This window comes from Neophocaena asiaeorientalis, unplaced genomic scaffold, assembly GCF_003031525.2.
Source record: "Neophocaena asiaeorientalis asiaeorientalis breed wild unplaced genomic scaffold, Neophocaena_asiaeorientalis_V1.1 scaffold245, whole genome shotgun sequence".
Lineage (NCBI taxonomy): Eukaryota > Metazoa > Chordata > Mammalia > Artiodactyla > Phocoenidae > Neophocaena > Neophocaena asiaeorientalis.
This window is the reverse complement of record NW_020173953.1, coordinates 3,126,182-3,139,075: the sequence shown is the minus strand read 5'-3', so window position 1 is coordinate 3,139,075 and position 12,894 is coordinate 3,126,182. Positions and strand designations below refer to the sequence as shown.

Sequence of the window (12,894 nt, the reverse complement as noted above, 5' to 3'; positions counted from 1 at the left end):
GCAAGATGAATTCGTCTTTCCCAGATGGTGCTTTAGTTTTACAAAACACTTGTATCAAGAGCTTCTTCTTATTTTTTTTTTAAGTGCTGTTGAGGTTTTAAAGCTTGCAACTTGAAATATAACTTCATCCTGTTGACTCAAAGATATTTAGATTTCCACAAGTTCTATATTATCAATATTATTAAAACAAACAAAAAATACTAAATCAACAAAAGGAGAACATGGTACAGCAACAAATAATTACACTTTTCTGATGAAAGCATTGTTTGCTAACACTTTAATTCCTGATAATACTTGATTTGCAGGTATTGTTTAAAGCCTTAATAACCATCTCTAGTAGTTTACTTTAATGTTTCCACTTGCCTAGTATATTGTGTCCAGTTGTTTGCCATACACCAATCTAGATATTGCTATGATTAACATATAAATCAGTAGGTTCTGAGTAAAGCAGACTACCTTTCGTAATGTGGGTGAGCCTCGACCAATGAATTGAAGGCCTTAAGGGCAAACACTGAGGTTTCATTCAGAAGGAATTATCAAGGTTGCAACATTGAAACCCTGCCTGAGCTTCCAGCCTGCTGTATAGAATTCAGACTTGACTTCCTCATCAGTCTGAATTTCTAGCTCAGTCTGTTTTGTAGGTTTCATACTCAATCAAATGAGCCAATTTTAAGAATAAATCCCCCCCTCTGTCTCCACATGCACTCACATACATGTACACATTACAGATAAGTGTGTATACTGTATACATATCTTGTATAAAGACCCACATTATATATATAGACACATATACTCATATATATATTATATATACATGCATCATACACATGGTTCTGTTTCTCTGGAGAACTATAATACACTCTTCAAGAAATAGATGATTTCCTTAATGTTTGTTATCCTTATCCTGTCTAATCAAATTGACCATGTGCTTCTCAAATCTTGCTTGAACTTCACTAGGGAGAGAATATACCCTTTCTTCACAGTCAGAATAAGGAATAAAACCAATATTTCAAAACTTTAAATACAGTATAATTTATAAAAATTTTGAATCTTTATTGTGTTTACCTAAACAAATATAACATTGTAAATCAACTATACTTCAATTAAAAGAAAAGGAAAAAAAATAAAGAACAAAATGTAGTCATATGAAAACTGGTGTAGATTGAATTATCAGAACATGAATTTTACCTTAGAGTCATAGAATTTTGCCATTGTCAAGACCTTCAGCAGCCATTTAGTCCTGTCTCTGATGTATGTAATAGCCAGTACTGTAACTCAATGTTGTTCCCATCACAATACACTAAAACTTACCTTTGTCAGTGTAAGAAATTAGACTTTATAATCCATGGTTTCATACACTAGCATTTCCTTGGTAGGTTCAGTAATATCTAATTCTGTGAAATACGTTTGGGCTTTACTCAATTCCTAGCTAGGCACTTTTCTGTTTTGTCCATGACACTGAATTCAAACAAACAAAACAATAAAATTAAAAAAACTTAGAGTTGAATATGATACTGGACTCCCTTTCTGGTCCCTTAACAATTTTTTTCCAGATTATGCACATCTTTAAAAATGTTCAAGATGGAGATTTGAAAACTAAGTTTTGGAAATAGGAGTTAGATATTTTTCAATCCTCTCAGAAGAGTCAGAAGTGTTTATTAACTGACCAGCAAACTGGAGATTGAGGACTTCCACTAACCTCTGCCAGTTAAATGACCCATCCATCCTCCAGGAAAGGATCTTCACTTCAAACGCAAGGTGAAACCTATCACCACCTTCTGCCCCTTAGTAACACACCACTAAATGTGACAGCAAGAGGAAGTGAGGTAGAAAAGTGGCCAGGCATGTCCATAAAAAATGATGGCAATAAGACAACTGGGGCATCTATTCAGCTGGAGTGTGTATTCTATTTTGAAGCAATAAAATTTAATAGGATTTAAAAGATGTTTGGTTGCTTTAAAAAACTTTTAATAAAGATAAGCAATAAAATTTGATTTGAAGGAACATCTGAAAGAGGGCAGGTATATTAGTATTACGTTATTTTTTAAAGATGGTTTCCAGTTTTTGATGGGTAAATGCAAGTGTAAGATCAGAGAGGTCTGTAAGAAGAACCCTTTAGAAGTCAGCTATCCTGGCCTTTTCACTTCAAATAAAAGTTTTGGATGACGCAGTTCTGCAGATGTAAAATGGGTCAATTTGAAGCAGGAAAAAGCTGCAGTCATGCAAGTGGAGTACCAGTATCAAGAAGAATCTCTAACAATGAAGCAGGATGACCTCTGGTAAAGCAGCAGCCAAGGGCAGACTTCCATGAGTGCCTGGGAGAGAGGCCAGAGCAGAAAGGTCAAGTGGTTTATCTCAAGTCCTTTACCGAGAAATGATCTTTCAACCCATACCTAGCAATAATGCTTAACAGATGGATCTCCTACTGAGTAAGAAAATTTGGAAAGTAAAATGTTAATGAATGGACTTCCTCAGAATCCCAGTGGTTAAGACTCCACAATTCCACTGCAGGGGGCCCAGGTTCGATCCCTCGTTGGGAAACTAAGATCCCACGTGCTGTGTGATCTGGCCAAAATATAATAAAATATAAAAAAATAAGATGAGTAAAAAACTGGAAACAAAGAAATAAAAATAAAATTTATATATTTTTAAAAAAAATCTTAGTGAAGAATAGTTGTTATGAATAAGAGCCTTTGGGGAAGGGGCAATACAAAGGTTTTGTAAGTCTAAACAAGGCAGTTTTGAGGACACAGGAGAAAAGTGAACAGGAAGGGAAAAAGTTCTAGGTTGGAGCATATGGATTTCTACTCTTTCTATTACTGCCTAGTATTTGTCTAATTAGAAAGGTTTCAAAAATCTCTGAAAACTCATTGCAAAGGGGATTGTCATCTTTAAGACTGAGCTACATTAATATTGTGACCTGGAAACAACATCATTATTCAAGTCATTCAGATCATAAGCTACTTATGACTAGTGGGTACTCCAATATTTGTTCTATCCTACGTAATGTTGATATTCCTCTATTTCTCAAAAAAAAAAAAAAAAAAGTTTTCCAGTATTGCATTTTTCCTCTGACTTATCCAAAGAGTAATATGTTTTTCTCTTAAACACTTTGCCTGTGTGTACAGAGCACACAGAGTATTTTATTAGTTCCAGGATGTACTTCTGAACTATTATAACAACTTTAGTTTGTTTTGCTTTTTCTTCCTTTCAGAGGGACACATTTATTAGCATTCATGAGTTATTAATTAGCATTTGTACAAAGTGCACAAAAGACTAATGAAAAGTGTTCACCTATTAGGAATAGGCTGGGGGGAATGTTAATTGGAATTGACTTATTCCTGAATTATTTTAATATTAATTCCCAGACACAGAGTGCTGGTCTGGAAAAGCAAGGAGTTCTTCATATTAGAACATCTTTCTTTTTTTAAGCAGAAGCCAATTATTAATAGGAAGAGATAAATATTATCCATTCTAAAGGAGTTAAAAGATGGCACTATAAGGAATCCCCTGTGCTGGGGGTGACACATACATCTTTAGTAAATTTAATAGGTATCCATTCATAAAGCATAGCTTATTTTACTTCAGTGAATCAGAATGATGGCTTAAGTATTGCACAAGGGCACTTCATGTGATGCATGCCACACTTTGGATTCTGCATGGGAGAGATAATCATAAAACAAAGTCACTAAGTGCTCTGAAGCAGCGTGCTTTGGAATAAAGCAACTTAATTTTCAGGTAGTTAAGGAGCTTTCTTTCCAATAACAATTGTGAATGCCATTTCACTTAAACCAAATAAAATGTTAGATTTCAAAGAAGACAGGGCTTCCCTGGTGGCGCAGTAGTTGAGAGTCCGCCTGCCAATGCAGGGGACATAAAAAAAAAAAAAAAAAAAAAAAAAAAAACTAAAAATAAAAGAAGACAGATGGCCACAACACCAGATTTCAAAAGCCCTTTTCTTCTTTTTTTTTCCCATTAATCTAAGTATGGATTATACAGGATTTTTTCTCTTTCTTGGGTTATAAAGTAAAATATACTTTAAATGTATAAAGACCAGTGATGCATGGAATCATGGAATTCTACTCTGGAACACTATTCAAAGCAAATATTCTGAGATGTAAATAAAGCTTTATTAGGCATTTGTATCTTAGTATAAATAAGCTTAAGATTCATTTCTGAGACAAGTTAAAGTTAAATTTGCTTTTTTCTTTGCAGAGTATTTGAATCTTGACTGCATAAGGAAATCATAGTTCAAGCTTCAATTTTGTTTCAATCTTACTGAACAATTAAAGGAAATTTATTAAAATTCTCTGGGACATTTTTTTTAATGTGTAAATTGGTCACAGGATGGTAAAGACCCATGTAGATCTAATATTTCAAGTTAGTTGTTTCAGAAACTGTTAACCATTTCTGAAAATTTACTCAAGGTAAAAATTAATAATTGCTGCTAAGAATCTGTCTTTCCATCAAAAAACAAAACAAACATATCAGCTGATTTAGGGCATAAGCAGAGAATAATCCCTACTACAAGACAGATGTATCAGAAAATACATGAAGATATTCAAATGTAGCAAACACTTCTACTCAAAATCTCTCTCAAAGAGTTATATTTATTGTTTCTTAAAAGAACATCCTCCAAGGAAACATTTTAGGCTTCCATTCTTTTTAAGGCAATCCATTGACCTGAACTCCAGTATGCTATCTGCACCCCTTAATTCTGATCATGAGCTCAGACATGAGAAAGCCAAGTGTATCACAGAAGAAGTAGGATGAGTGCTCTGCCAATGAATCCACAATTTAATTAAGCTAAATTAATGGATATCAATAATTATATGGATTTTATAACCAGGAGATCACTGAAGAAATCAAAGACAGAATAAAAAAATACCTAGAAACAAATGACAATGACACTGATGAAAGAGATTAAAAGTGATACAAACAGATGGACAGATATACCATGTCCTTGGATTGGAAGAATCAACATTGTGAAAATGACTCTACTACCCAAAGCAATCTACAGATTCAATGCAATCCCTATCAAACTACCACTGGCATTTTTCACAGAACTAGAACAAAAAATTTCACAATTTGTATGGAAACACAAAAGACCCTGAATAGCCAAAGCAATCGTGAGAAAGAGAAACGGAGTTGGAGGGAACAGGCTCCCTGATTTCAGACTATACTACAAAGCTATGGTAATCAAGACAATATGGTACTGGCACAAAAACAGAAATATAGATCAATGGAACAGGATAGAAAGTCCAGAGATAAACCCACACACATATGGTCATCTTATCATTGATATAGGAGGCAAGAATATGCAATGGAGAAAAGACAGCCTCTTTAGTACGTGGTGCTGGGAAAACTGGACAGCTACATGTAAAAGAATGAAATTAGAACACTCTAACACCATACACAAAAATAAATTCAAAATGGATTAAAGACTGTAATGTAAGGACAGACACTATAAACCACTTAGAGGAAAACATAGGCAGAACACTGTATGACATAAATCACAGCAAGATGGTTTTTGACTCACCTCCTAGAGAAAGGGAAATAAAAACAAAAATAAACAAATGGAACCTAATGAAACTTAAAAGCTCTTGCACAGCAAAGAAAAACATAAACAAGATGAACAGCCGACCATCAGAATGGGAGGAAATATTTGCAAATGAAACAACTGACAAAGGATTAATCTCCAAAATTTACAAGCAGCTCATGCAAATCAATATCAAAGAAATAAATAACCCAATCAAAAAATGGCAGAAGACCTAAATAGACATTTCTCCAAGAATATACACAGATTGTCAATAAACACATGAAAGAATGCTCAGCATTGTTAATCATTAGAGAAATGCAAATCAAAACTACAACGAGGGCTTCCCTGGTGGCACAGTGGTTGAGAGTCCACCTGCCGATGCAGGGGACATGGATTTGTGCCCTGGTCCGGGAATATCCCACATATTGCGGAGTGGCTGGGCCAGTGAGCCATGGCCGCTGAGCTTGTGCATCCAGAGCCTGTGCTATTCAACGGGAGAGGCCACAACAGTGAGAGGCCCATGTACCACAAAAACAAAATACAAACAAAAAAACCAAAAAAAACTACAATGAGATATCATCTCACACCAGTCAGAATGGCCATCATCAAAAAATCTACAAACAATAAATGCTGGAGAGGGTGTGGTGCAAAGGGAATCCTCTTGCACTGTTGATGGGGATGTAAATTGATACAATCACTATGGAAAACAGTATGGAGGTTCCTTAAGAAATTAAAAATAGAACTACCATACGACCCAGCAATCCCATTACTGGGCATATACCCTGAGAAAACCATAATTCAAAAAGAGTCATGTACCAGAATGTTTTCGCAGCTCTATTTACAATAGCCAGGACATGGAAGCCACCTAAGTATCCATTGACAGATGAATGGATAAAGAAGATGTGGCACATATATACAATGGAAGATTACTCAGTCATAAAAAGAAATGAAATTGAGTTATTTGTAGAGAGGTGGATGGACCTAGAGTCTGTCATACCTAATGAAGTAAGTCAGAAAGAGAAAAACAAATACTGTATGCTAACACATATATATGGAATCTAAAAAAAAAAAAGCAACAACAACAAAAACAACACCCCAAAATGTTCTGAAGAAGCTGGGGCAGGACAGGAATAAAGACAGAGACGTAGAGAATGGACTACAGCACACGGGGAGAGGGAAGGGTAAGCTGGGACAAAGTGAAAGAGTGGCATGGACATATATACACTACCAAATGTAAAATCAATAGCTACTGGGAAGCAGCCACATAGCACAGGGAGATCAGCTTGGTGGTTTGTGACCACCTAGAGAGGTGGGATAAGGAAGATGGGAGGGAGACGCAAGAAGAAGGAGATATGGGCATATATGTATACGTATAGCTGATTCCCTTTGTTATACAGCAGAAACTAACACACCATTGTAAAGCAATTATACTCCAATAAAGATGTTAAAAAATTATATGGATATTTTATTGAAGCATAGTTAATTCAGAATGTTCTCTTAGTTTTAAGTGTACAGAAAAGTGATTCAGTTATACATATATGTATATATATATATGTATATATATACATATACAAATGTATATTATTTTTCAGATTCCTCAGGAATTGTATGAATTTATCCAAATAGAAAAAGAGTAAAAGGTTCAATTGATAGATTGTTGAGACTACTGAATATAGTTAGTATTTGGCAAAATCCATTATCATACCCTTTTGAAGAAACACTAAACTATTTTGAATCATAACCACTGATGCTCTTAATACCTAATGGAAGTGAAGGAAATTTTATGTAACTCTACGTGGTAATACCAGGACACACTGCGCACATGGATAAGAAGGGGAGGATACCTGAAAATGTTATCACCTATAACTCTGAAGGTCAAATCACAGCAAATTCCAAGGAAAAGAAACTGAGTAGTTTCTTTCTTAGTCTGAGTGCTTAAAACATAATTAAGTATGTGATGATGTGATAAATTAAATTGAAACAATAACCTAGAGAGGTATGCTTGTCTAAAACGGTGAGCAAGGAGGAGGGAACATCTGTCTGGACAGTGATGCATCCAGGTCTAAGAGTAATATATACTTGAAGTCCGGATCATGACGTTAAAAGTCAGAGAGTCTCCTCAGAGTAACTCAGCTGAACTCAAATTTCTTGTCACCATGTCCTACAACTGCTGCTCTGGAAACTTCTCCCACTCCCTTGGGGACCACCTGAGCTACACTGGCTCCTCCTGTGGCTCTTCCTACCCCAGCAACCTTGTGTACAGCACTGACTGCTGCTCCCCCAGCACCTGCCAGCCCTCCTGTGTGGTGTTCAGTCCCCGCCTGATGTCCTGCTACAGCCTGAGGACCTCCATGCTCTGCAGACACTTCCAGATAACTTATTATGGGTCTCTGGACTGTGGGTCTATCAGAGGCTACTCCCTGGGTTATGGATCTAGAAGCTCCTACTCCCTGGATTATGGATCCAGAAGTTCCTCCTCACTGGGCTGTGGATCCAGTGTATTCAGACCCCTGTGTTATGGAGTTCATGGTTTCCCTTCCCTGATCTATGGCTCCAGGTTTGACTACCCAACATACTTGGCTTCTAGGAGCTTTCAATCTTCTGGTTATAGGGCAACCTATAGATCAGCCTTCTATAGGCCAACTTTCTGAGTTTCCAGACCTTGTGAGCAAAATGTTTGTCTCTATTTAAAACTGCTATCATAGCCTTTTTCAGAAATGTTAGCTAACTCCTCTCTCCATCAGGCCTTCATCCTTTCTCTAGCATCAAGCACTGGCTGACAGACTAGTTCTTTCAGTGAGATTAATGAATGGCCAAAATATTGAGTCCATGTCTGTAATTTTGTTGAAACAATTGGTTCAGAATTACATAAACATTTTCTTACAAGATACATGGAAATTCAGTTTTGTTTGACCTAATAAACTCATTCACTCTTGCAACTGATATGTTCTCATTGTTCTTTATTGGTTTTAAGTTTGATTTATAATCTATCTCTGAGGCTACAGGCCTTCAGAGTACTTCTTTCTAGGAATGGGTTTGGATTTCTTCAGGAAATGGTGTCAAGCCTGGTGCGTGGGAAATTTTCTGGGCACTCCATTGCCTAAGGGCTAACAAGTGTGTGTGTCTTCCACCAACAAAACTGGTAAGATTTTTATTATTGAGTATGCCCATAATTAAGTCAATATTCTCATTATGTTTTCAAGAAGGACACCTTGTGCCGACAAACATATATTATTTTGATTTTACATTTTCAAAACAGTATTGAGTTAGAGTTTGTGCAGAAGACGTCACTTCTGGTGATGAAATAGTTATAGTATAACAAATATTTGTATAAATTGGATATATTGGTATGAAAAAGACAAAATATGAAGTACCATGGGTTAAAGGGCATTATGGTTGTCTTTAAATATACAGGAAACGGATTATTAAGTGTGTGTGTGTACGTGTGAGAGAGAGAGGGGGAGATCTATTCAGATCTAAGGCAGGATACACTTTGGGTTTCTTTTCATTTGAACAAGTTATTTGTCTCAGCAGCTAAATGTGTGGCCAGAATTCAATTAAAACTTTTTCATAGCATACTTAGTAATAACTCTCCATGAGTGGGAAAATAAATATCAAAGATTACCATTTGTGGGCTTCCCTGGTGGCGCAGTGGTTGAGAGTCCGCCTGCCGATGCAGAGGACACGGGTTTGTGCCCCGGTCCAGGAGGATCCCACATGCCGCGGAGCGGCTGGGCCCGTGAGCCATGGCCACTGAGCCTGCGCGTCCGGAGCCTGTGCTCCACAATGAGAGAGGCCACAACAGTGAGACGCCCGCGTACCGCAAAACAAAAACAAAAACAAACAAGCAATAAAGATTACCATTTGCTCCAATCATGTGCTATGAATGTTTATTAATTTGCCTTCCTTCGTCCTCAAGCTTTTTCTAAGTGAATTTGAGGAAAGAGGGCCTCTTTTCACTTATACTCAAAGACAATCACGGCTCAGCATAGGGATGTGGGAACCAGGTCCCCTGTGTACAGAAATCTGCTCAAGAGACAGAAAATAAAGAAACAGAGAAGAGGGACACAAAGGTTCCTGCTGATCCAGGAGTCTCTGGTTCCCAACATCCTTTAAGCCAGTTTTACTAGTCCTTCATGCACTTTGATTATATGGACCAATAAAGTCTCCTTTTGGTTTAAACTAATTAAAATAAAATAAGATTTCTGTTACATACATTTAATGTAATAATTATAATTACATAATTATTATTATAATTAATAATAATGTGTCATCTAGGTGCAGAGTTACTCATTGACTTTTGTATAAATAAGCAGTTAAATTTTTTATTAGTAAGATGAAAATATCCTGTGTGTCTGCATTATTGTCATTAGTATTGAGCAAGAATTCTTCTTGAAGTAATGTGGAGTGAGTAACATGTGGACTAAAGAACCACTGGGAAAATGAATTCAAAGGGGTCACACTAGCATGGCCCATGAGAAAGTCCTGGGAACACATTCAGCAAACCTAATGGAACTAGAAGCATCTAACTTCATGTAAAGTAAGGTCCCAGGCCCACCAAGGAGTGATGAGTAGAGAGGAAAGTTTAAAACTGAGAACAAACCAAGATGGAAGGAAGGGATACCCAGTGACATAGAGGATCTAGTTCTGGAATGACTTGGAGAATTTCCCATTTTAATGGAATCTTTGAGGTGAGAGGTCAAAAATAGAAACAAGGAGCCAAAGCGTAGGAGAGGAAATACATACATTAGAATGTCTCAATATTTAAAGTTTTCAAAGTATAGTGTGAAGATTGCAGGGATCAGACAAGATGAATATTCTTTGCATCCTTCATTTTCTGCATTGCAATATCTTCTTAGTATCACATCACTGCTAATATCTCTCTATATTTCCCATTTTTCTTGTCTTATCTATCCCTCCCGCCCTCTCTGTTCCCATCTCTCTCTCTCTCTCTCCCAGTGATTTTCCATCACCTATGTACACTCTGTTTTTCTCCACATCCCCCCTCTAGGTACCAGCTAACATTAGGTGGGTGACTGACTTGGATGATGGTGACAGAGAGTGTAAGGGAAGACTGGGATCTATCAGACGTTACAAAAATGCTCAGAGTGACATAGGGCACTTGCCTCTCCAGCTCACTCTGCTCGTTCACAACTACCCCAAGTCTAATGTCCTTTAATATCAACTCTTTGTTCTGAACTCAGCTCACTAGATATGTTTTGAACTTTAACCTTACCTAGAGTTCTTCTCTGAAAAATGCACAAGGGAACTTAGAAAAAAACAAGACCTTTCTCTTCCAAGAGTTAGTTCACATCTAGTGAGAGAGACAAATTTACTCCCATTATCTTGGTGGGAAGGGTGGGTGTGAAGGGTGAGTGTGAAGAGACCTTTAGGAAGAGCCAACTGCATAAGCTATGGCACAGTTGCTTGAAAGAATATGATGTAGGGTTTAGGGAGGAAAACTGCAAGATCTTTTTCTCATTAAACTGTGAGATGTGGACAATGAGAGGTAAGAAATTACATAAGCATTAAAAGTGTGATTGCCTAACCCTACAGGTCCAGGAAAAGAGACAGAAGCAACAGTTATGACTGAAAAAACCTGAGCTTTGTGTCTGGGGTGACAAGAAGTCGATGATCAACCTTCAGATTTAATATGCAGGAATGATTTGGGGGCTCATGTTTTTCTCAGGTTGCAAAATCAATGTGATTATTTATGTGAGTGGGGACTCATTCAGTTGCGAATAGCAGTCTAATAAAATGCTAACACACACAGGGCAGAGTTTAAGGATGCAGTCTATAACTTGAGAGACAGTGCACTCCAAGAGAATGTGAGTTAGAGTTCAAGTTTAAAATACTTTACCCAGCTACTTAACAGGAAATTATACCTCTCACCATGTCTTACATAGTGCTGCTCTGGGAATTGCCTAACTGTGCCCTTAGAGATCTTCTGATATTCTAGTGTCCTGCTATGTTTGTTCTCATCCTATCAATTTGGTTTCCAGGAGCATCTCATTCTTATGGGGACACTCACTTCAGGGTTGTGCAAGTGATGGCATCCTTCAGTGTTGCACCTCAGTCTCTCCACTGTCCTCACCCTAGCCCTGGTCCTTGTCTGCATATACCTCTGCTCTCTAATCATGCCCTGTGTTGGCTGTCACATGCATGTCACTTGAGAACTGCTGCATTTTACAGTCCCTGCCAAACTCTTGACATGGAGTCTTTGGTCTAAGGACACAACGGTGGCCAACTGGGGATTGTGGACTCTGTTTCTCCTGCCCAACCTACTTTTCCTTTATTTATTTATTTTTTTAAAATTAATTTTTATTGGAGTATAGTTGATTTACAATGTTGTGTTAGTTTCTGCTATACATCAAAGTGAATCAGTTATACATATACATATATCCATCAACAAAGGAATGGATAAAGAAGATGTGATATATACATACATTGGAATATTACTCAGACATAAAAAAGAACAAAATAATGCCGTTCTGTACGAACACACTTTCTTCTATAAATTGTTTGTATATTTTACTAAGTAGTCTGTATATATGGATTACTCATCAAACTGCTGCATGATCAAATTTTTCATGCAAAGGCTACACAGGATTCTAATGATGTTAAACCTTTCCTACACAATCAGCTGTTGTCAAATATGAACATTCTCTTACTGGACTGTGGTCTTTCTCCTGGATCAACTGTACTTGTTCTAAGATCCCCCTTATAATAGGACAAGTAGCCATCTACTTAGAGAAAAGTAGCCTTTGTCCTTTAACACTTCCATTTGATTAATCCACTAAAAATTATTAAATCTTAGAATGTTTTATATCAAGGCTTATTTTTGCAATGAAGTAGAACCTTACAAGCAAGTAGAAAATGACAGAGAAAAATGAGATTGTGGAGATTTATCTCATTGGCACCAAAACTGTCATTAGTGTGTGTATTCTGGTGTATTCTTTGAATACTCTGGGTTTTAAATAAATATTTCTTTTCCTGTGAAATATATGCTAAATTTTCAACTTATAAGAATGTGGTTATATATAGGATTTCTAAAGGTAGATTAGAGTTCTGAAATCTCTTAATTTGGTATCTTTTTTTATGATGCCATATAAAGGAAAATAAAGTAAAAAATATGTTTGGAGTTAGGCTCTATTTCTGATTCTTCTGCTAACAAGATTTTGATCTTAGGGATATCCCTGGTGGCCCAGTGGTTAAGAATCTGCTTGCCAATGCCGGTACACGGGTTTGAGCCCTGGTCCAGGAATATCCCACATGCTGTGGAGCAACTAAGCCCATGAGCCACAACTACTGAGCCCGCGTGTCATAACTACTGAAGCACATGTGCCTAGAGCCTG

At 37.0% G+C, this 12,894-nt stretch overlaps 1 protein-coding gene across 1 annotated transcript; it reads left to right on the top strand.

Annotated features, from left to right (window-relative positions):
• The first annotated feature begins 7,656 nt into the window (after nt 1–7,656).
• LOC112404774 (keratin-associated protein 13-1-like) lies at nt 7,657–8,190 on the top strand. The gene has a single exon (XM_024752877.1). The coding sequence runs from the start codon at nt 7,696–7,698 to the stop codon at nt 8,188–8,190; it is 495 nt and encodes a 164-aa protein (XP_024608645.1). The 5' UTR covers nt 7,657–7,695.
• Nucleotides 8,191–12,894: the final 4,704 nt, after the last annotated feature.